Here is a 25,643-nt window from a genome sequence, read left to right as displayed (position 1 = left end):
AAACACAGGAGAGACAACAATTTAGATCATACTTTAATTAAATGAATCACTGGATTCTTTTTTTTTCACACTTTCCTCTCAGGGCTTCTGTATACCATTTTACATCTTAACAATACAATACAATACAATACAATACAATACAATACAATACAATACAATACAATACAATAGGTACTTTCTTTTGGCCCGTGGTCCAAAATTAAGTTTCAGTTTTGGCCCTCAGGATTTATATAACATTTATACAATATGTGGCCAATGAATAACCCTGTGTGACAAATTGCAACCAAATAAACACCCTTGTCTCACCGTACTTACTTAATATGGTGGCTGCTAAAGGAGCAAACCTGTGAAAAACAGCAAAAGTCCCACCCCAGACCTGCTTAGTATATAAGACTTATACTAAGGACTATAATTGTGAATATTATACATCTGCCCTTAAATCCCCCTAAATCCAACACAATGGACCTTTAAAATAAATTTTGTGTCTTTAGCTTCATTTTTGCTCTTGCTCTTGGCCAAGTTTAAAATCTGCAGGTGGGATCATTAGTTTCCCTGAAGCTAAAAAGTTAAAGTTGCCCAGGAGTCCAATTTTAATAGTTCTGGGAAAAGACATTTTCCCACAAGAAAAGGAAGCATTAGCTAATTGTCTCTCTTCTCTAATTGAACCTCCCTTGCAGGGACACTCTTGGCTAACATGAATACAAAACCTGTGGTTCAATTATCTCACTGAGAATGATGTCATCCCTCTCTTCTCCAAACAGACACCTATATGTAGGGTCTTCTCTATGTTCATATCCACGTGCATGTACTTACTTACAAAGGTCTACCACTGCCAAATGTAGAGGAGACATCCGTGTCTAGTGATGAGCGTGTTTTGATCCGAGCCCCACTTACTGGATTATCACAATCATTTGAACATGAATGGAGGGGCGATTTCTGTCCTATCCTGTTACATATTGATGCTTTTGGTGCCAGTAAGCAGTGTGAGCTTCTGGCCTCAGAGGTAGCTGTGGAGTGGCCGGGGATTTCTGCTTGACTGACTTTCGCATTTGCAAAGCGCAGGACAGAAGGGGGCTCACTTGGAAGAAATACAAGAATCTTGTAGAATCCACAAAACGTTCAAATCCATTTGAGAAAAATATATATTTTTTTATATATTTCAAACTCACGGTCCTCATTAGACTGTCAAGAAAGGTTGTAGTTGTTGTCATTTCGTATCCAAAGGTTATAGAGAATTGTATTTAACAGAAAGTACCATTGGCGCTAATCAAAGATGACAAAAAATGGTGGTTGTCTTTGCTAGTTGTGGCTACAATGACTTTTTGACAGGGAGAGTATCTCTTGCCCTTCTCACTAGCTCCTTCTTTGGCCTATTCATTGCACAAAGCTGCTTAAGCGCACTTAAGCGCATTAGCATTTGGCTGCCAGGGGACCATATTGACCCTGCATTTGGATGGCCTAAATGAGTGAAAGATGGAGCGATTTGTTAGGGCTTTAGAAAGTTGCTTTTGGGGAAGGGGGGCTGAGCATGAAGGAATGGGGTTGAGGCAGTGGGGGGGGGGGGACTGCAGAGAGTTGTTCCACTTTCTCTCAGGGCACGGTGTTTGTTCTAATCTGGTGTGCCGTTTCTTCACGGCCGAAGCAGGACTGATTTGTGACATTTGAGTCTAAAGGGCCTTTTTCTGCTCGCTATATTGGCTTGACCCGATTATCTAATCTGTGCTTTGAATTTCAATCAGGTCAGCCAGTCTCTGCCGTGTGGTATGGGAACCACTGGCTGAGGGATTACCTCATTCAACTGTCTTCAAACACAGATGGTCGAATGTTTAACTAATTGTTAAAAGAGTCCACAAAGGGGAATTTAACCATGCACACAGTCAGTGGGGTCAGTACATAGAGGCAGATAAAGAGAAGGAACAGTGAGGTGGTAGTTTGTGGGACGGTTCTTTAAAAATCATTCAAATGCCACACAGTGTAGTGCATGTAGGTACAATGGCTGTGTTATAAACTACTGTAAGAAGTGTGCGTGCGTGTGTGTGTGATGGGTTGCTATACTTATGTTACGTATGGACATTAAAATAAATAAATGGATCCCATTTAAGTGACCATCTTCTTTCTTTTGAGCACACACCTGCTGCAGCATGTATTCATAACAGGATTTGACCTTTACATTCTTTTCCTCCTTCACTGTGTCTTTGAGATCACTCACTCTCTTCCTCTCTCACCTCCAGACCCTCTGCCCCACTGCCACCATGCAGACGGTCCGAGCCGCAGACACCAATGAGGTCGACAAGCTAATATTCCGAGAAAGTGACAATGACCGAAAGGTAAGCTGTACTACATTAATTCTGCCTGCCGCAATACTGATTCGTCATAACCTTATTAAAATGAACAAAGATTCATATAACTGAATATAAATCATACTGTTATCCCTGACACCATTTTGACAAATTCAGTAAAAATTGATTTGGTTTAAGGCCTAGTCACACCAGAAAGTGGCATAAGAAAAGGCTTGGTGACACAGGGACTGCACGCATGGCATGAACTGTCTAAAAGAACTGAACGGTAGTCCACAAACCAATGGCTGATGTCATATTGTCTTTACTACTACTACGTACCGTCATTTCTTCACACTTTTATTCAATAAATGTTATTATAGGGAAGGAAATAAAACTCTTTAATGTTGCAAGGCTTTTTGCTCATTCACTAAATGGACAATAAGTTTGCTCAGTATATTCCAGAAAGATGTTTGCACCATTTATTCCTGTCACATAAGTGTATAAACATTATTTCTTTTCTCTGGGTCAGTACATTATCCAACAAAGGAGATGTACAAGAGTGATCACGGCTAATAAGCTGCAGTATCTTCCTCCATTTTGAACCCTCCTGCTCTCCCCATGTGCAGATCCTCTCATTTTGTTAATTGTATTGAACTGAATTGATTTGGCTGCAAAATTCCTCTGTTTTAAACGCTGGTGTGACCAGACCTTAATAAGAATATGATGAAGCCTCTCTGCTGTGTGTTGAAAAGGGACATTACCTGAGGTAAGGTTGTATTAATATTCAGTGTTAAGTGATGCCTCAGTGAGACGTGGAGAATTAACAGTGCTGTCTGCCACTGCAGCACACTGCTGTTCATTAGTGCTCTAATTACAAAGTGCAGGTCACATTATTAATCAGAGCAACATTTCTCTCTTGTCGCTGATTTAGGTTGTTCTTCAACTTGAAAAGAAGCTTTTTAGTTATGTCAACCAGGACGTTTTCCGGGAAAACAATGGGACCTCAGTAAGTCACCTCATTACTTTCTAACCCTTTATATTCTCATGTACTCTCTCATTTCTCCACTTCTAATTACATAATTATTTTTATCAACGTGATAGACTCTCTTTTCCACTGTATAGTAACAATGACCATCTGTTCATCTGTGAAAGGGACAGAGAACAAGAGAGTCAAAAGATTAATTACAAACTTTGGTTTGATGGATATAGAAAGAAAGTGTAATTGTATATTAGCTCTTGTACAAACAAGTCAAACCTGACTGGAGTCATGCAGATGCTTTAGTTGATGCACTCATATCACTCCAGCCTAACACACACACACACACACACACACACACACACACACACACACACACACACACACACACACACACACACACACACACACACACACACACACACACACACACACACACACACACACACACACACACACACACACACTCTTTGTTCCCGTGAGGCCAAATGTCTTTGGAATAACTTTTAAATGAGACCGAGTGTAGTTGAGTTGAGTGTTAAGTGTCTGCAGGAGAAAAGCATCCGCTCCACACTTACACTTTTATGTGGCTGTATATTACATTAAGTTGTTAAAAGTTGGACCTTGTTAAAAACCAATGAAGGACACGCACACGCGCACACACACACACACACACACACACACACACACACACACACACACACACACACATCAACAGATCAACAGAATGAACTGTGAAACCACACAGGTTTATTTTCTTTTATTGAACACATCTTTTAAAAACACAATATAAATTCTGATATATCAATATTATCATCTATGAACTTTAATTTAGCATTCATAATTTCATTCAACATGGTCTAAGATGAGTAATTTTGATGTAAATTAATGTAAATTATAGAGCACTGTGTGTTTGTTATATGACATACATTTCAATGTACAATGAATGAAAATTATGTTTTTAAACACCTGTAATGGCCTAAATCAAATTGATGGTAAGATTTCAGTCACAGAAAAGGGTGCAACAAGGCCCTTTAGTTCATATGATTGTCTAAACCTTTGGCGTACATGTGTGTATCAGTAACTCCTGTGCTTTTATGTGACAAGCTCCACATATCTGGCTCTTAAGCAATTAATTCATCTGTATTTATGTAGGGTAGGTTTGTTCCACAAAAGTGCTCTTTTTCAGCGTTGCTCTGCTTTCTGCTTGAGGACTTGATTCAGCCCCTGCAGTTTCTAAAAATCAGAAAATGATTTGTATAAATTGTATCAGCCTTCTTACTCAAAAGTCAGCATGACCTAACCTAAAAATTTCATTAAAAAAAAAACCCTTTTTCTCCCAGTTGAGAAAAGTGTCTTGGTCTCTGCACCATGTCTGTAACTTAGTTAAGTTCTGCCTCTGAAGCTTGAAACTAAGTTATACTGAAGCTATACTGAAGAAGCTAGGCTAAGAAAACAGTAGCACAAGTAACATTGCCTAACTGAGTGGATTTAATAAGATAATAATAAACCGAGATTTGACGTTAATACAGAGGACGGCTTCTTTTCATTTTCTCTTCCAACTTCTTCCTTACAGCAACTTTGAGGGGACACACTCATATTTATGAGTTAAGCTATCGGTGACTGTCAGCCATGTCAGCAATGTCAGCAATGTGCGATGCCATCATCCATCGGCCCAGCCTCTGTCCTAACTGAATTAAAGTGATTGTGTGATTTTTTTTTCCTGAGTAAAAGCATATAAACAGGCCCCTAGTGATAAAGGTAGTTACAGCAGGAAAGGACATCATTCAGCTATTTAAATAAGATGGAACTTGGCTGGTATTGACCTTACACATTGTACTATTGGACATGAGAGAATCATTGAATCTGATCAGCAGAAATGTGCGGAGACTGTGTAACAGTCGCTGTAGGAGGCTGAGGCTCCCCCTGATCTGATTTCCTCCTCCCTCTCCTCCTCCTCACCAAGTCAGACAAGATGGATGACATAATGGGGGCATCAGAGATAATCTGATGGTCATGGTCTAGTTAAACACACCATGTTATGATCCTTATAAAACAAACTACCTTTCCAAAAGGATAAATGTCCCTCCTCACACTCTTCCACTGGGGAAGGGGAAAGAAAAAAAAAATCCATTGCATCCTTCATCAACTGCAAGACTTGTACCAGCTTGACAGAAATTTAATTCGAGGCAGCTCTTGAAAATAATTATTGTATTTTGAGAGGAGTAATCATTGGCCGGGACATGATTGAATGTGTCCATGCCTATTGACTTTTGCTATGATTAATAGGTTTGTTTAGTCGATATTCCCATCGAAATTGTATAATTAATTATCCCCGGCGCTGTCACAGCGGGACGATGGAGAGCCCTGATGAGTATTTGGGAAGATTAAATTTTCCGGGCGCTCGTAGCGTCAAGGGGCACCGCGGGGCCTTGCTCCGGTGGAGAGATGGTGGGAGTGTGTTGTGTGTGTGTGTGAGTGTGTGTGTGTGTGTGAGAACGCATGCGTGTTGTTCATGTTTGTGCTGTGCATCTGTACATCAGCACAGTTTTCCTCCTCTCCTGGAGCACACACCCGCGGGGCCGTCCCCCCTCCTCCGTCCCCATTGATTTTGTTTCAGTATCTCTTTATTGTAACTTTATCAGTGTGGTGTCGGCAGATGGGGGACCGGGAGAGGAGGGTGTGTTTGTGTACTAGCTGTAGTAAGTGATGAACCTTTCTGTCTGGCGTGCCTCTCCTTGTCATGCTGGCAGCGTAGTCCTCGGCATTACTCAAAAGCCCCGAGACGTTTTAAACATGAAAGGACATAAAAAATAAAGAACAAATGCCTCTCCGGCCTAAAGCTCTTAAGTGGCAATACAGAAGACATGCTAAATGAAATCTGACCTTATAGGAAATATATAAAGTGATGCTGTGGCGGGTCCCTGGTTGTCTCTCTTTTGAATGGTTCAGGAAAGCACTGACTTCTTGTTAAGCCCTATCAGAATAGATAATATATATGTTAACTGTAATATGGTCATGTTCAACCAGAGTTTTACACATTCATTTTCCTGTTCTGCTAACAATGTTTCTGATTCGGGAAAAAGTCAAAATCCTTTCTCTCTATAACATTTGATTAGAAAAGCACAATATGTAATGCTGCGAGGGGTCTATCAATCAATACAAAACGCCCAAGTAGTGAGGGATCATGGGAGTTGTTGGCTTCATTGTTAAACAGCCACCATTGCTGATGAAAATCTATCTACTCAGGCAGGAATGGTCAGGGACGAGGTCTTGTTTAAAAGTGTTATTCACGTTACGTTTAGTCTTGTTCGCCGACTCCCTTCCTCACTCTCTTCCCTGAAAGTTAAAGCAACAGGCAACCAATTGAATAAAAGTGAGCATTACTTTGGGTTTGAACGTTGTTTGAAACATTTTTGATACGTACACAACTCAACCAAATATATAACAAAGCTCTCTCATTTTAACAGAGAAATGTTACATATTGTCTCGAGAGTTCAGAGCTGCAGCGTACTGTCGTGTTGTGTTTTCTTTAGGTCGGCCCCTCCCACCACCAATCGACCACTACCCCCACCCCCTCCGTCAGTGACAGTTTATCGCTTTTCCACACAAAATAATGAAGATCCCATAAAAAGAAGGAAAAATATGGCCCCTTCAATGAAAACCAAGTGTGAGGTGTAAAAATCAAATTAAATGACCTTTCACCCCAACATTTATTGATGGCTTTTAATGGCAGCAGGTGTTGTCACAGGGGATACTTGACAACGCGTAAATCAAAGCACAATTACAGGTGTGAGGGACAGTGAGAGGGACAGTCGCCGGGCCAAAGACCTCGTATTCCCTTTTTTTTTTTTTTTTTTTTTTTTTACCCCGCTCAACTTCCTGCCTCTTAACTATCACCGCCATTCTGATTTAAGAGCGCGCTGATCGTCCAAGCAAAGTCAGAAATTTGAGCCCATGACAGGGTAGTTTTTACCCAGACACTTCCTCATCTTTTCCCCTCTGTGATATTGCCGGAGCTGCATCATCTCCTCCACAACTCCCAAGGTCACTTCTGGTTGACAAACTACTCCTGGCTTTATAATGTCATGAGGCCTTGAACCAATATAAGCAGTTTTTTTTAACCACTGACCTAGCAGAGCCGCGGAGCATTATGCTTAATTGACCTGGGATTAAATGTAGTGTGAAATTTGTAGCCGCAGGGTTTTTTATTCACCTGAATGAATTACTCAACATTCACTTAAGGCAGACCGTAGATACACACAGCCATATGTTGCTCATCCCCGGCTGTTTAAACTGTGTCACACACTTATTATCTCAGGCGTTTTACCTCAAACAAACTATCACACCTGTGAACATGATGCACATGTATAGAAAATTGTCACTTATTGATTTTAGCACTCACCATTATACCAGTATGAGCATGTATTGCACACACTTGACTTCCAGCCTTTTTGTTCATGCTGTCTCATACTTGTTCGACCCGTAAACCAGCTGGGCCGGTAAATATGATGTCCAGTAAAATAATTTTCAGTACAGAAATGCTGAAGATATGTTTGAGGTAATTAAAAGACAGTGTCCCAATATTATAGTTTGTCCATGAAGATTTACAAGTTTATTTTCCAACTAGTAGCAGTTAGTTATTAGAACTTTTACAGTTTTCAGTGACACAGTGAATTACCAGATGTCTTAAATGTACTGTCTGTAATTTCTGTCACTAGGAGTCTCTTAATCAAATGAAAACAAAAAATGTAGTTTGGTTCATCGTGAAGCAGCAAAGGACCATGGGATTTGTTGTCTTCATTGTTAATGGCCACCATTGCAGATGAAAATCTGTCCGACATGACTCAGTCTAAAATGTTCACGTACCAGGTGATGTATTTAAGTTGTATTCACATTATGTTAAGTCTCGTTCACCGACTTCCTTCTTCAGTTTCTGACTCTTTTCCGGAAGCGACAGGCGGCTAAATGAAGCGCACCGTTATCTTTGATAAAATTAAGATTTCTCTGGGTTTGAACATTGAAACATTATGGATTGCAGTATATACGTATACAACTTGACAAATTATAACAAAGTTGTTTTTAGACATTTTAAAGCAAAAATTATACATCTTATATCTTTAAACTCTCAATTATCAATATTGCTATTGGCTTAAAAAAAAATCATGTATCAGTCAGGCTATAACACACACACTAACACACACAAGAGCGTGGTATCAGTGGGTGGATGGTGAGACGGGGTGCACAGTGGAGCGTGGGGTTGCATCCCCTGCTCAGCCATCCCTCATCCACAGTATGTGAGTCTCTCCTGTGACCCCGGCACTGTGAGTTTGATGAATGCAGCACATCTGCCCTCCTGAACCACAGAGACTCCGTCTGGGAGGCCCCTGTGCCTGGAAGTAATGGCCACTGTTCTACACCACTGACACATAATCACACATACACAAAAACACACCTAGTGTCTTCGTGAAGACACATACTGGACTTTGGCTTATTTATACATGTGTACTCACCAGTGCTGTGAAGACAAACAATGCATACACAGTCAGACATGGACAACATAAATATGTCAGTGAAGATGGAAGACTGTAGTTACCTTCTGCTGATATAATAATATTCACATGACACCCACCCACCTCCCTCCTCCCGTGTCTCCACTTTGTGAGGACGTCCTTCCAAATATTGAGCACGGCGTCATCTCTGCTGATATTTCATCATGTAGCCATCAACATATCGCTGCATGTAATACACCAATGTAATGTCATTAACGTCAAGCTGCCTATACAGCTGCTGTCAGACTCACGGCATCTAGCATGAGGTCTTCACCAGGCCATAATTGTAGTCTGCTGTTTGAAACATGTACAATAGCCCAATTTACCACTAAACAAACATGTCTCGGCTTCATCTCCACGTCTTCCTGTCTGAAAGGAAAGGGTGGTGCTAGAGCGAGGTCCTCTGGGGAGGTTGCTGGGAAACGTCCCTGTCAGTCTCTCAGGGAGGCAGTCATGCAGGTGCCCGAGCTACCTGTTCATCTCCCAGATAATTAATGTGTACAAGAAGCCGCTAATTGCACTTTTCACTAATGATTTATGGGTTTTGTGAAAGGGGGAAAATTGGGGGACGTGTGTGTGTACACTCTAGTGAGTGAGTACAGCTGGGTGAGGAGACATGATTGATGAAGAGTGTGTGGATGCACTGTCAGTGTGGAAAGATAGACCCCCAGTAGGACAGGGCTAGTAACACACACACACACAACTGGTCAACTGCTGTCAATTCTTCCCAGCGTGGGGGACGTAGAAATGAGTAGATAAACTTAAAGACATATCCTGCTACACTCGCCTAAACTCTCGTTTGGCGTATGAGTGGTGCATTCTGATTGAAGAGCAGTGACTTCGTGGCTCGGATGGACATTGACTAAAACTGTCTGAATCACAAGAGGCTTCCAACTGTCCTTGACTTGTTTTGGCATGTGTCTGTTTGTTGGCAAAAGTAGACTTATATATATATTCAGAAGACAGATTTAAAAAATAAGGCCAGAAAAGTCATCATTTAAACCATCTAGTAATCACAAAAACGGTTCAGCAGGACCCATTACTGCTCAGAGCCTGACTGTTTGTGCCAACCATCTTTTATAGAGGAACGTGTATACTCTGTGTGAATGTAAAACAGAGCAGAGCTGAAAAAGAGCATTCCTTTCAGTTGACTTTTACTGGAACAAAAATGTAAAAAAAAAATAGTCTAACTTCTCTCTCTCCTCATTGCCATACTTTTTTTCTCTCAACAGCTTTTAGAGTATGACAAAGAGCTGTCGGTGTTCAAGGATCGGCTGCATGAACTGGAGATCTCTTTCCCACCAAGGTATGGAGCCGTTTTTACATCACACACAACTGTTTGACACAGTACAACACAACACTACTTAGAGCTGCTACAATCAATCAATTGAGTAGTTGTCAATGATTCAATAAATTGCAAACAATTTTGATAATCACCTATTCACTTAAGGATTGTTTTTAAAGAAAAAAAGGTCAAAATTCTGGTTCCAGTTTGTTAAATGTGAAATAAAAAAAACCGATGTGATGCGTTTCTTTACTCCTCTGTGACAGTAAATTGAATATCTATGGGTTGAGGACAAAACAAAACACCAGAGGACATCATCATTATATTGACCAAACAAATAATTGATTAATTAAGAATATAATCAACAGATTCATCTGCAGTGGAAATGATAGTTAGTCGCAGTCTGAATCAGCTTCTGTCTGACGTTCCTGTAATCATATCAGGTTGTGACATTTCTAACGGCTACTGTTAGAGGGATTGGCATGAAATTTTGTGCTGACATTCCTGATCTTCATTAGGGCTGCACAATTAGTCGAACTGTTATTAAAATCCCTACATGGCCAAGTGTAAGCATTTTTCGAAAGGAAGTCATCTGGATTCTAAATGGTTTATTTAGCCTCAGACCATTTTCTCAAATTATATAGGACGACTTAATTCTTTAGTTAATTTGAAATCATCAAATTCAGAGATGCCTGGTTTTCACTTGACGGCAAGAAAATGACAGATTAAAGCAACATAATACAGGAAATGTTTCACCCACAGGGCACCATCACATGTTGGTACTATCTTGGCCATAAGGACTCATTATTATTATGTAAAATCAGGATTCAATCACCACGTTATTGTCCAGAATGGTTTTATGAAAGCTGTTGGATCTGTGTTTGATGGGTATCAGTCACTAACTATGATTGGATATGGTCCCAAACTGCTCCCATGTGTATGTTTTTTCATATGTGTGTGCGTGTGTGTGTGTTGCTGCGCCAACGCTTTGGGCTGCATTGATATTCTGTCTCAGTGGGACTTGTGGGAGACTGGAGCGGGTGGTCTCCTCTCCTCTTCCTCAAACAAATGCATTTGCAATTAGCCCTTTCAGAGGAGAGGGAGGGCAAACACGCGGCCGGCGTGGAAATATGTTTCGGGAGCAGCGCGTTAATGGCGCTTGACCTTTGCCGTCGGTTGTGACTCAATCAGTGCAGATAATGAAACGCTGTAATCAAACAATAATTACTTGATAAACTGCTCTAGTGGCAGGCGCAGGGCGGCGGGGGATTTTAGTGAGTGAGTGTGTGTGTGTGTGTGAGAGAGAGATCGAGGGCTTGAGATACATAGAGCTATCAAAGCGTGTGTGTATGTGTGAATTGCTTTAGAGTATGTGTGTGAGTGCATGTGTCAAGGTTCTGCCAGTCCCTGTTTTTTAAATGACTCTGTGTCTTAATCAGGGACCCCATTTACATCACTTTGCATAAGTGACAGGTGGATTTATTGTCCTTTTACACTGGCTGACTTTTGCACCTATCCATATAATACTGAATCATCTCTCCACAGGGAGGGATGAATGTGCTGCTGTGGAAGAATACAAATGATTTCCTCATACTTGAGGTGATGATGAATCAAATAGATGAAACCCGGGAGCAGCATATGAAATTTGATTTGATCTACTCCGTGCGCGCGACAAACCACATCATTGTCAGCCTTGTAATGGGTAGCAGTGGCCTAGTTAAACTTAAACAACCCCCTCCTCCCACTTCACACATACACACACCCCGCACACACATATACTGGTACCCCTCCCCCTTGTCAGGTCTGCCTTGTGCTCCTTGAGCAATCAAGCCTCAGCGATTGTTCTCCATCACATAGCCTGCTACGGACCAGCCCCTCGCCATCTGTGAGGTTATTACTCTTTTTAATGCAGGCCATCAGAACACACCCTCGGTGACACACACACTCATGCACGCACACGGCTCACTTTTGTTCGGATCTATAAATCAATACCAGTCACAAACATTTAATCTGCAAGTTAATTCTGTCTGTTGTCCTCTGGTGGGTAAGAAGTTGTCACAGAATGAGACGCGCTGTCAAGGATGAAGTAAAGATTGGATAACACAAAGTGACTGATGTACAAACTGTAGGTAGAAACAGCCACGTTGCAGGAAATTGTATCTCCCAATCTCCATTTTTACCAGGTAACTACAGCTGAAGCTAGCAGCTCCCTTTCATTTTTTGGATAGGACATCCAGTTTTGGCAGACTCTGTCCCCACACATGATTTGTTCCCCCTGCATCGCTGCAGGAGCTGCAGGCCTTAAAAATGCATATCTCTTTACTCTCAGAAAGCCGTCTGTCAAAGTTGGCCATGACAAGTCTAAGTGTTTGGCCACTGGGGTGAGGAATTTGTCCGGGCCTCGTCACAGTTGGACCTGGAGCCAGTTGGCGGCTGGGGGACAGCTCATACGCTCAAACACAGGAGCCCGTGTATGGTTACTAGTTTTTTCAACCAGTTTATGGGAGAGAATAGATGAGTCCGCTCATCAGAAACCAATCATTCATTTAGACACAGTTTCTCCATGAGACCAGAACAAGCCATTAGGTCATTATCTTTGCACAGCCTGCAGCATGGCCATTTGACTGAAAATAATGGTAAGTTTGAGTATACATTATGGTACTTTTGATTTCATATTAGGAATGGCATAACTACAGTAATATCTCCTAAAACATACTAAGGCACCAGTAACTTATTCATGTATTTTGATTGATTTAGGGGAAAGCTTTTAGTACTCCTCTGATCTGATTTCTTTGTCCTTTTTTTGCACGAGATCGATGCAAAAATTGAATCGGGACCCCAGCTTGAGGAGGAAATGCAGTGGACAATGAGGGAGCAGTGGAAGAATGTATTCTGCCTATAACATGGTTACTGGGAATAGGCTTTGAGGGAGATTTTGAGTGACATCAGACCAGCGGTACAACTCCATCAGTGGACAAATCATGAGTGATTTCAGAGCAAGGAGATGGTGTGGAAGTCATGCAAAGTTTGTGGGAGAAAAGATGGCTGCTGTCTCATGGGTGTGTTTGTAAAGTGGGAGAGAGGAGATATGGTACAGATACAGTCATAACATCCAGGTACAACTGAGGTACAGCTAGTGTTACTAAAAACCCAACAGATTGATATTAATGCATGTTCACTTGTCTAGATGTGGATTCTGGTACTGGCAATGCTAATTTGCTCATGTATAGCGGGTATATTTACCATGTTCACCATGTAAGTTTCCCAAGTTAGCATGCTAACAAATTCCACACATTTTAGCAAATTCTGACCCAATCTGGCACCAGAGTAAAAGTCAGTGGATCACCAAAATCATTAGGATTCATCTTCTGGAGGCATGAATGTCTGTACAACATTTCATGGCAGTCCAGTACTTACTACATGCAGACTTCAGCGGAAGGAAAAGCGCAGCTGTTTGACTGCCAATGACTAAAAAATGCACAGTTTGGAATTCACTAGCACATTACAAACATACGTATCTCTCTGGCATGTATTTTTTCCACTTAACCCAATACATGTAGAGAGAATGCTGCGAAGGTGCTACAAGGAGCAGCATGGCTCCAGTCCCATGCGTCTTTGTTTGTCAAGTCTAGACATGGAAAGAAGACGAGCGTGGCCCGGGGGTCAGGAGGTGAGGCCAGTGAGGAGGCAGAAACTGATAAACAGTTTGGGAAGCACCCTGGGACCAACCATGGCACGTTAGCATACATTTTCCAAAGCTGCAGGTCTGTGAGGACAAGCCAGAAAGTTACTCGTCTGCTGGGGAAAGCTACAACATTCACACTGTCGTGAAAGAGGAAGGGGGCGGTTTGAAAGCTGATGCCAGACCGAATGACTTTGTCCTTCAGATAAGAGAGAAGATTTTGGTCAAGTGACACAAGTGGCTACCTGCCAGTTCATCAATAACTGTTAATAAGTACATATGAGAGAACTGTCAGAGCAGTGAAGAATTCTTGAACTCATAGGAAGTGCTCACACAGATGGCTCTTCTGTATACAGTACGTGCCTTTGTTCTGTGAATAACACTCTTCACACTCCACCCCTGACCTCTGAAGGCCTCTATGAATGATGTCACCCTCTCTGCATGTGTATTTGTGCATTTGTCTGTGAATACATTAGTCCTATAGCTCCGCTGTTTGCATCCTACGTGAACAAAGCATCTTGTTCTCTGCTCCGTGAACAGCCATGCTACACTGGAGTGGGGGCGCGTGACTCCATTTAAGCCGCACCACAGATGTGGTTAAACGACAATGTTTGGTTAAAGTACTGCAGCTGAGTAAGTGCGTGGCTCGTGTTGGCCACAGGATTCAGCGCTACAGGCTAATCTACTGAACAGGAACATTGTTTTACAACCATCAGCGCATCCATCATTCTAACGACTAGAGAGCCTGTGAAAATGATGAGGGGCCATTGTGGCGATAATAGCTGAAGATTGTCCACTGTCTTGTGTCATTGCCTCTTGTCTGAGATGATGCCAGTGAGAGGGAGGCTTTGTTCAAAACAATCTTACACGGAGAGGATTAAATGGATGCCATCTGTGTCTTCTTGTCTTCATTTAGAGCAGCTAAAGGCAGAACATGTCATAGCTGAACCCCAGCAGGCTGTGAGCCATGAGCTACTGATGGCATTTCACTCTGTTTGTACTGCACTATGCCAATGTTGTGCCTGCGAGCCTCCCAGCTCTACAAACTGAAGCAAACATTCAGCTTTATTGATAGCATTTGGCTGATCTTTTTGAATCTGTGTGTATGTGTGTCTTGTGTGTCTGTCTGTCTGTCTGTGTGTGTGTGTTGTGTTTTGCCAAGCCTCCCCTGACAACGGCAAACAAACATAGCTATAGAGGCAGCAAGTCGTTCAAAACCCACACTTTCTGACTTTTTAGCCAATCCCAGCCCAGCAATGGCGGCTCCAAAATCCCATGATGCTCTTTACCACCCATGACCTCATGCCACTTACACTGTTGCTCTTATCTTTGGCTTCCTGCCCTACCTATATTCCCAAGTTTATATTGCCCTCATTAAAAACCGAGCACCCAAATAGCCCACTGTTTGGCCTGTCACTTATTCGTCATTGTGTAGAACAAGGTAATAACTGTTGATGGGGAGATAAGAGAGCGTAGGACAAGGAAGTCTGGTCTGGAGTATTCAGGCAAGTTTCCGGTCCTGGAAATGCAGGTGTGTAGCCTGGCCCTCCAACAAAATCTTATCTTGCATTTTATACACAGCGTTTTGTTATTTGGATCTTTTAATTAAAGTCTTATTCAGTAGTTTTTATAGTACTATAATGTATGTCACAACAGCCTCTCCCTCTGCTGGGTGAGGCTGAGTGACACACTATAGGTAGGGCCTGTGCTCACCTCGCCACTTTTTACTGTTGCAAGACAAACACCGGTGGAACACATGAGCGATGCGTCAGCAGCCAGGTCAAACATTAAACCCCAAACCGAGCATGAATGAATGAGATCCCAGTGGGTGCTAGAGGGTCTCCATGTGTGACTGTACACACATGTATCATCTGAGATGTGGTCAGCAACACAAAAGAATGGAGGCACAAGGAAGGGAAGACAGTATTCTTATGTCAACTTTACACAAGAGGTGACTGCTGTAAAAACTGTAAACACCATTGACCAAGACAAAGACACCTGGCAAGACAAATATTTCAGTCATCACGCAGTCAGCAGTATCAGTGTCGTTGACTCTAAGTGACATTAGCATGTCATTGGACATTAAACTTAACAGAGAAACAGCAAAAAAAAAAAATTAAATAATAAGTAGTAGCAATTACAGTGTGATCAAAATCCAAAGAAAAAATGTGGGCCTTTTCTTTGAACGACTGTCATGATAACTGTTGTCTTTGGTGCATTAATTAAGTGCAGGTGAGAGCTAATGTACATAATTCTAATTGCCTGCAGGGGATCTTAAATGCCCAGTATGTAATTTCTGCCGCTTGGCATCTGTCATTCAAAACAATGAAAACCAAGAAGTAGAATAATGTAGTAAAGCGGCATGGGATCATGAGAGTTGTCTTCTTCATTCAGGCAGAAATGTTCACGAATGAACTAGGTAATGTGTTGGTTTTAGTCACGTTATGTTGGCGCCACGTTTGCCGACTTCCCTCCTCACAGATGACGTATCATCTGATGTTACCCTGATCGCTGAAGCGACCAAATGAAACCCACCATTGAAGTATTAATTGATTTAAAGTACTTATTTCTCTGGGTTTGAACAGAAACATTTTGGATAATGTAAGTGCACAACTAAACAAAATATAGAACAAAGGTCTAGTTGTTTTAGAAATTTTGTGCAGAAATGTCACATATTACAGGTTTACACTTGGGAACTGAGTAGCTACAGCAGTGCATGTCTGCTGCTTGTATGTATATATGTGTGCATGTGTGGATACCTTGAAGTGCAGCTCCCCCTTCTACACAGGTACACAATTGTTGGAGTTATCAGCTTGGCCTATTAATTAGTGTAATTAGTCTTGCTGCGGGCAATAAGGGTCTGATATGAGCTGACGGCCTCCAGCCCACACGCCCTCTTGGACCGTTTACCTTCTGCGATAAGTTTGTGAGCTTGCTAATCGGACACATTAATCACTTTGGCCCCAGCGCGCCATTCGACTGTTTGCTGTTGCATTAAGACTTGTTATCTCTATTGGAGCCAGTGGAGGGTGCGGTAAAACAGAAAGGGGAACAACGTATACCTGCACACACAGGGAGGCAGAATTACCCTTTAATGGCCATTGTTGAGTATTTTTAATCAGCTTTTACAATGGCTGGCTGTCATCAGAAATGACTGAACGATTGCAAAGTTTTGTTGTTGAAGTGCTTCGGGGGAAGTTTGCTATCAGGCGGGAGTTCATTGTTTGAAGGAGGTGAGGGGGAAAACTTGATTTTCTCTCAATCTCTTTAACACCAAAATGACCCCGGGCTTGTTAGTCAATAAAGCTATAGGAGAGTCCCTGATAGGAGGATTGTTCAGAGGCTGTTTAGAGCCGGGGTCCGTCCCTCAGGAAGCAGCAGTATTCAGGCCACCCTGAAGTCGAGCAGCTCCACAAGCCCTTTGAAGACTTTGCTCTTTTCCACCCTCACTTTGCCTCTTTCTGTCTGATCCGTCTTTATCCCCTCTCTTCTGCCTCCCTGTCTATCTCTGTTTCACTCATCCTATTCTTCATGCTCTCTTTTATCCCAGGATCACTTCTTTAGCCGTTTGATTAGCATACCAAAACCCCATGCATTTCCCCCACGGTTTAAGTGCTATTAATGCTAATTGGAGGCAGGGAACTTCTCTAAGTAGCTTTCTGCAGGTCTGTTTGTACACCTGGTGGGGGGGCTCTGTGTGTGTGTGTGTGTGTGTGTGTGTGTGTGTGTGTGTGTGTGTGTGTGTGTGTGTGTGTGTGTGTGTGTGTGTGTGTGTGTGTGTGTGTGTGTGTGTGTGAAATAATCTCATTGATTTCATCGTACAGCAGAATATCAGTGTACCATTTCAGTGGTGATGTTGTGATCTTCATACATGCAGTACATGGTCTATATAGAAAGCACTGTAGGGCTCATTCAACCATCCATAGCTTTATGTTTTTAGGTGCAATATGTAAGATATTCAATAAGTCTCATTCCCAGGTCCTCTCAAATACCCAAAGCATCAGTATTTGACGACCTGGGAATGAGACTCATCAAACAACTATATTTCTCCAGAATCTCTTATTGCATATTAGACAACTGTACTAATGTACAGACCAAAAAAAAAAAAAATCACATTTTAATGAACAATCCCCAATAAAATCAGTTTAGTCCATCTGATAATCAACATTTGAATGGGACGGTGCACATTGATCAACAGAAAAAAAGCAACTGTAAAATTAGTCAGTTACCCAAAAGGCTCATTTTCATTCAGTGTCCATGGTCTGATGTTAAAAGGGCACCCAAAAGTAGAATTGAAATTATATGAGATAGCCGTGAGCCCTTTGGACAGAAACCTACTTACACCCACTAACATCTGGCGTTTGTCTTCAATGGCAAACAGTACATTGTATTGACTCCCAGGTCAAATGACTGCAGAAGTCACAGGTGCATCAGCTCCAGCTCTGGTCAGCAGTGATGGAAACATGACACTTGGATGGACGCGCTAATTTTCACCCCTTTTCCGGCACAATGCTTTGGCACACGTTGAAGTTTGAAAAACGTGCATATATGCACTCATTTTGGTGTAAAAAGGGTTTTAGTAACAGTAGTAGTATTCTACTTGTACGAACAGCGCCAGTAGCTGTAGCAGTGTTAGTAATAGTGGTTGTTTCAGCTGAGGCAGTGGAAACTGCATTGTGATTTGAATGCACGCATATACATTACAAAGCAACCAAAACCAAATGCTTATTAAATGTATTCTGCCTTTGCACAAAGTCCAATTAAACTATCAAAGCTCTGCAAGTGTGATGAATGGAAGGCCAGATGTGTGTGTTTATTTTACCATTAGGACACCGTCCTCGGAGAAGAGGCACTCTGTGTTATGCTACGGTTAGCACGTGTGGCACTGAAGGAGCAAATTGGATTGGTATTACAGTATGTAAGCTCGGCCTTACATCCTGATGAGCGCCTACAAACAAATTGGATTGGTGGCGTGTAAATCTGAAGCAGTTTGATGAGCGGAAGGGCCAAATTGAATTCTCAACAATGTAAATCTGTATCAGCTCGATGGCTCTACGCCCGACTCCAGCTCTGCCGCAGCTTAAATCATGCGATTGTTCCCTGCTGCTGTTCCAAGATACAATCTCTCTTGGCCATTTGCTGCGGCACCTAATCTGTTTTTGATGACCCTGTAGGGATGTAGCTATACATATGGGCAACTGAATCTCCCTCTGGCCCGCTCTGACTAAATCACTCTCATTCTCTTTTTTTTTACTCTCCCTCTCTCTCACTCGCAAACACACACTCGCAACCTGTACAGTTGGCGAATAAAGACTGCTTTGATTGAGCCATCCATGTGTGTAGATTCAAGAGATTACTCAGATGATTGGTCATAATTATGGGCCTCCTGTTGTCTCCGGAAAAAACATTTTGATCTCAGTCTCTGAGATAAGGCAGATGACGTGACGTCTCATATTTATTACTCCTCTGGAGGCCTGTTGATTCATACAAATCATATTTATTGCTCTCTTTATTGCCTTTCCTCTTTTGTCCTGTTCTTTTACCAGAAAATAGAGTTCCTTATAACTTGCTAACATGCTTAAATTACTATAAAAGCTTGTCATGTGTGTCTATATTTTTATGTTTACTGGTTGTGTTTTGCTTGTGTGTCTCTTCAGTTATCCATACAGTGAAGACAGCAGTCAGGGGAAGCAGTACATGAACACCAGATGCCCCGCCTGGTGTGATCGAATCCTCTTGTCTGCCTCTGCCAGAGATCTGGTCTTAAAGGTGAGCTTAAACATGCCAATTTTGATCCAAGATAAGATGTCCATGACTTCTTGATCATAAAACAGACCTAGGTGCTTTGTAAATACAGTAAAAGTGATCTAAATGTTCAATCCACGGAGTAATGCACACCGCTTATTACAATAAATGTGGATCTGCCAGGACTTGCGTAAGGTTGTGATGTCACATCTATATAGTCACTGCCCTCAGCCCCAGCACGGCTGTGGCTGCAAGAATGCTGGCAGGACTTTAGCAGAAATATGCATCTCAGGCCTGTGAGAGCTGACCAATCAGTAGACTTTTCAGGAGGGGTCCCTTAAAGAGTCAGGCACTAAAAACAGAGCGTTTTAGACAGAGAGTGAATAGAGGTGCTGCAACGATGCACAGTATGAGAAAAATAATGTGTTTTTTTAACATTAAAGCATGTAAACATTTTCTAGAAGACACCCTAAATGAAAGTATGAACTTGAAATTGAGCATATACTGGGAGCTTTAAAAATCAGATTCCTTCATGTCTTCCTTCATGTCACCACGCCTCCCTCTAAAATACAGGCATCTTTATAAACGCCTCACGCTTTATTTCTACAACTCTATTGTCCTTGATCCACATTACCCTCCCGGCCCTCTGTCACTTCACAGATGGAAGGATGAGGTGTCTCTGAATATTAATTTGGAGCGCTAAGCCATAGGTCCACGCAGGCAGTATATATATCCCAGCCCTTCACCCCAGTGAGCCCCATCTTCTTCATAAAGCCTCCTACAGGCCCTTGCTCAGCCTCAAATCCATCCCAGCATTGTAAACTGCAGCCAATCTGCCGCCTCTATCCTCTCTTCTTATTCTGTTTGCTGGATTACTTAGACACCATCTACACCATGCAGCTCTGCCAAGTTTTCCCAGATTTTCTGTCATCCCTTGTCTGAAAAACAAGTTCTGATTTGGACAAAAGCTACCATGACCACCAGAAACAATCCAGTAAGCCACAAGCCACTTTTCTAGCCTTTTAGATTCCCAAACACAAGTTCAGCAGTCTCTTCAGTGCTGGAACATGCAGGCTTTCATCTGTAAATGTGTGTGAAAGAGATGCAGCAGTGTATTGTACAGGTACAGTCCACAGCAGGGGGCTGCTCAGGAAGTTTGGCTTTCTTTTGTCTACCACAAATGAAAAATTCCTTCCTGATCTTTCTTCTTGACCGACTGAAGCCACACTAGAACAATAACTCTGATTACTGTATTGCAGTAAGTTGTGAAAAATAGACTGTAAAGCATTTTAAAATGATAATACTCAGTTAGTTTCCCCCTCTTAATGTGTCAGAATTATGTAAAAGGTGATTCTCTCTCTCTCTCACACTCACACACACACACACACACACACACACACAGCTGTGTTGTTGTTTGCTTTTCTTCCCCTCAAGCACCAGCTAATTGCTTGTAATGCAGGGACAGAGTGGGACAGTTAGTGTGTTCGCAGATTGGCTGATGATTCACTGAGCACACACTCTCTGGCTCCGAGCATTACAGATTGTTGAGACATAGGCCCGTAAACAGCCCGCCGTGCGGCGTCATCTATCATGGCACGGTCGGTTAACTCGCCATCATGTTATTTTCTGCTTGCCGAGCCCTAACACGCCAAAGGTTGCCCGCTGGCTGTGCGGCGCGGCACCAGCTCCGGGAGCGCCGGTAATGAATGTTTAGCCGAGCGAGCGCACCCTCTCTGCCGGAGGGCCCCGGGTAATTTGTTTATCTGTCTAAAGATTATGCAGCCCGAAAATCCACAATTTTATGCTGCCTTTGTAAATTATCAAGTGTGTGTTTGATGAATGTATCGCAGGCTTTGGGAGGCAGCGGCTCGGGGCCGGCTGCCAGACAAATAGAGAGGTGCCAGTGCGTGGCCCGCTAGAAGAAGGTAGAGTGAGGTGGAGGCACACCGTGTGCTGACCCCGCTCCACTGCAGGATTGGTCTGAAGTTAATTTGGATTTCGCTTTATGGTTCATTCTCAAGCTCTCTGTCTCTTTCTTCTGAAGCGCTAGTGCAGCTCACCGAGTCACAACTGGTAGCACCCACCACCCTGTGTGTGTGCGTGTGCGTGTGTGCGTGTGTGTGCGTGCTATGTGGGGGTTGGGGGCGGCTGTTTAAAAAGTCTTTAGTTCAACCAGACAAGTGTGATTTATACTAGAGTCTGCAGATTCATGTGTGAGTGGGTAACAGCTTCTTTGTGTGCAGAAAGTGATATTGAAACATGATTCCCTCAGATAGGCACTTAGATTACACGGAGAGAGTCCACAGGCAAATGTCCACTTTGTAAATTACTCCAGCTTTTCATTTCTCTCCACCGCGCCGCTTTGCACAGGTTTTAAAGTTAAAGCTGTTCCTAAAGGTGCATTCACTTCAGTGCATACTTGTGTTCACCATAAATCAGAAGCTGTGCTGCTGCTCTGTGGCAGTCTGTACTAAAGGAAATGAACAAAACAAACCTGTAATCTCTGTTATGTTTCCTGAGTTATTCATAATTGATAAATCCAGCATCATAAAAGTTTACTTAAATGACTATATAACATAATAACTTTCTGTTCAATGCTCACTTCTTTTTTTGTGCCTGTAAATTGCATTAATTTTACTAATGGCTGTCTCTTACAATTCTCCAAACTAAGTGCCTGACCACATAATTACTTCGCACTTACTGCTGGTGCTCATTTTAGATTAATCCCCAGTATTTCCCTCAACTATTTATAATAAGTTGCAAACTGAATTTCTGATTCAGAAGGTATAGAGGACATATGCAAATGGAAATAAACTGTTCCAGGGTGACTGCACTGGTGACATCAATAGGATTTTGTCGGCACCTAAAGAAAATGTTATTGTCCTTGTTGAATTTACATTTAATTTCAATGTCCAAATTGTGTGAAAGAAAGAAAGGAAGAAAGAAAACTCTTATTTTGAAATCACCACTGTAATCCCGCTAATTGTGTTTAATGAAGCTTGCACATTGACTGCTCATCCATGACTGTGTTATAAAACATGACACAAGCTTGTAATGATGGTACTGTGTAAACACAAAGACGGTGCTGCTGACTGTGCATCCTGTGTGTATTTACTTTGTAACAGGAGTTGCACAGTGTGGAGCGGTCACTTCATGTAATGAACAAAACATAATGTCCGTCACATTTTCATCCAAAAACCATGTGATTTTGTGTGTCTGCAGCCTGAAAATGAAGAGAAGTCTGTAGTCTATGATAACATCGGGCCCAATGTCTGCATGGGGGACCACAAGGTAACAATGGGGGCTCTGCCCACGTCTTCATTGTGTGTGACTATGTTGTGATGCTGTGATCAAACTGATTCTGTGAGTCTTAGCCTGGAGTGGAAGAGGATCTGCTCTCAGCACATGTGTGTCTAGTGAGAAAACAACTATTTATATTACATACATTAACATCTTCATATTAATGTGTTTAAAGTATATGATAATAATGATATTAAGATATGCTTAAGTTATATAACACTGGCTTTCACCAGCATTGTGCTCTGTTATCAACACACATCTCTATGTTATTGAAGTGCCTTTATTCCCTTGAGTGTTTAAGTTTAATGGTTTAATTACCAATAGTAGGACTGCAATGATTGAGAGAAAATTCATCGCCAACTGTTTTTATAATCGATTAATCATTTCAGTCATTTTTCAAGCAAAAATTTCAAACATTTGGTGGTTCCAGCTTCTTAAATGTGAAATTGGTTGCTTTTTTTTGTCATTCATGATAGTAAATGAAGAATCTTTGGGTTTTGGACAAAAGAAGAAATTCGAAGACGTCACCTTTGGGCTCTGGAAAATTGTGATGTGCATTTTTCAAAATTTTGGACATTTTATTGACTAAACGATTAATCGATTAATCAGGAAAATAATCTGCAGATTAATCGATAATGAAAATAATCGTTAGTTGAAGCACTTAACAGTGTAAGTGCTATCTCCGATGCTGTAACAGATGGGCAGGAAGAACATTTTTAAGAATAAATTATTTCTGATAAAAGAATTTAAAAAATAACACTTTAGTACAAATATTCTCAATCTTGCAACTAAGTTTAACCTACCCAAATGACCCTATCGCCCTAAAACGTTTACTTAAAGCTGTTTTTTATTTAGGGAAGAAGGTAAAGAAGTGGCCGAGAGGTCAGAGCAGCCCAGAGAAGATTTTTTTAAAGCTGACTGTACAGAAAGTGTTACACACTGTTGCCCCAGTCTCCGTGGTGTCAGACAGAAGGTTTTACGCTGAAAGAGAGGCGCCTGAAGTCAGGTCTTTCATCAATACTTAGTGTGTTATAGACAGTAGTGTGTGTGTGTGAGGTGACCTGAGCACACTGAGAGATACTGCAGCAGCCGTCACCTCCCAGCCACACACCACTGCTAAAATCACAGTTGGCTATGTTTAAAAAATGTCCAATGTAGTTAGCACACGGGCCCAAAAATGCACAGCGCTGGTATGTGAGTTTAACCTGTGTGTCATAGGTGCTCAGAGAAGGAGAGAGAGAGGTGCTGCTCGTCCCAGAGAGCGCTAATAAAGTCTGCAACTTGTTTTCTCTAACTGTGCTCTGTCTCTGTCCCCCTGCCAGCCTGTCTTCCTGTCCTTCCGAATAACAGCGGGGGCAGGTAAACCTAATGCAAATAAGCACAAGTGTTGTGTGGTGCAGTGATGTCGTGGTAAATATTAATTTTTCTTTATTATAATTCTTTCCATTGTTGCTATTGTTTGCTTTGATTTGCTTGACTTTTTCATGACCTTGCATCTGAAGGCAAATATGCCCGTTTGAAGAGTTTTATTCCAAAATAAAACGTCCTCAGTGGAAAAATGTGACATGATTGCCGATTGCTTAAAATGCTTCAGTCATTTTAAGACTTGCAAACTAATGCTGCATCTTGTTTTTTTTAACTTAAACTAAAAAAAAAAAGTCGACATCAGCTGTTTTTCTTTGGTTGAAACACGACCACTTGATATTCAGGAATAAAACTTTTCCTTTTTTCTCTCCACAGGGAAGTGTTGCCAAAGGGGGGAGATGATATTCCGTGAAGCGCCTCTGTGAGAACACCAGAGAAACAAACAGGACACCAACACACTCACATACACTCACACATGCACACAGATACATACACACACATATACACTCACACACACACACACACACACACACACACACACACACACTTTGCACAAGCATACACTGAAGAACCCAGAAAAAGTTTTTCAGCAGTGCTGACCAGTTGCAGTTGTCCTGACACCTCATCCATACGAAAACACACAGCCGTTTTCTCTCCATAAAACACTTGTTGAGATGTGGACGAGCACCCGAGGGCCCGGCTCCAGACAAGACACACATCGCTGACCTCACTGTTGCCATGCAACCCCATTCCCAAGAGAAGAAGAAAAAAAAAAAGGACGGACAGACGGACGGACGACTCTTTTCCATGCCACAGCCTCGTTGCCAAAACTCTAATTGAAATCAGTCCTACTACATCTTTTAGACACCATACTTGCCATTTTTAGTATGCCTCTATGTATAGAAGCTACTTTCCACACAGTATGTAAGGTGTTTTAAAAAAAGAAAAGTGCAATGCAAAAAAAGTTGTATATCTATATTGTTAGGGTTATTTGTACATTGGACAGTATAACATAGAGTTGTTGATGGTTTTAGTGCCGTTCTCTTTTCTGACCAAACTTTGTGGTCCCTTTGTTGGAATAGATCGAACTTTTCGATTTATTGCAACAAATTCTATACATATATATATATTTTTGTTTTGTTTTTGAGTTGTTGTTGTTGTTGTTGTGTGCACAACACACTGCCATGCCTGACACATCAGTTGAGTCTCATTTTATATACTGTACTTTTTAAAGAGATAATTTATAATTCTTACCAAAATGTTTATGCTGAAGTGTGCGCAGACAGAGGGGCTGTGTGGGTGTTCCTGCAGCCACGCTGACCTTTGAATAGTCCGTACAAGAGGAGAGAAACTGTTCAGTGATTTATTGCCTATCCAAGAATGTTTTAAGCAGTGCCATAGACCATGCAAGTATATAAGATAATGTTTCATATATAGCACTCTCACATTATTTCATTAT

The 25,643-nt window shown here is 41.8% G+C and overlaps 1 protein-coding gene across 1 annotated transcript in view; it reads left to right on the top strand.

Annotated features, from left to right (window-relative positions):
- inpp5a (inositol polyphosphate-5-phosphatase A) overlaps window positions 1-24,936 on the top strand; it is a 148,590-nt gene extending 123,654 nt beyond the window's left edge. The window contains exons 10-16 of the mRNA XM_073482092.1: window positions 2,232-2,327; window positions 3,211-3,285; window positions 10,040-10,113; window positions 19,432-19,543; window positions 22,742-22,810; window positions 24,142-24,229; window positions 24,560-24,936. Of these exons, the coding sequence (XP_073338193.1) occupies window positions 2,232-2,327; window positions 3,211-3,285; window positions 10,040-10,113; window positions 19,432-19,543; window positions 22,742-22,810; window positions 24,142-24,222 (507 nt within the window). The 3' untranslated portion in view covers window positions 24,223-24,229; window positions 24,560-24,936. The remainder of the gene's footprint in view (window positions 1-2,231; window positions 2,328-3,210; window positions 3,286-10,039; window positions 10,114-19,431; window positions 19,544-22,741; window positions 22,811-24,141; window positions 24,230-24,559) is intronic.
- The last annotated feature ends 707 nt before the right edge of the window (window positions 24,937-25,643 follow it).

The sequence above is a fragment of the Pagrus major genome, chromosome 15 (assembly GCF_040436345.1).
Source record: "Pagrus major chromosome 15, Pma_NU_1.0".
Taxonomy (NCBI): Eukaryota; Metazoa; Chordata; class Actinopteri; order Spariformes; family Sparidae; genus Pagrus; species Pagrus major.
The sequence above is the reverse complement of the archived record's forward strand: the minus strand, read 5'-3'. Positions and strand labels throughout refer to the sequence as shown.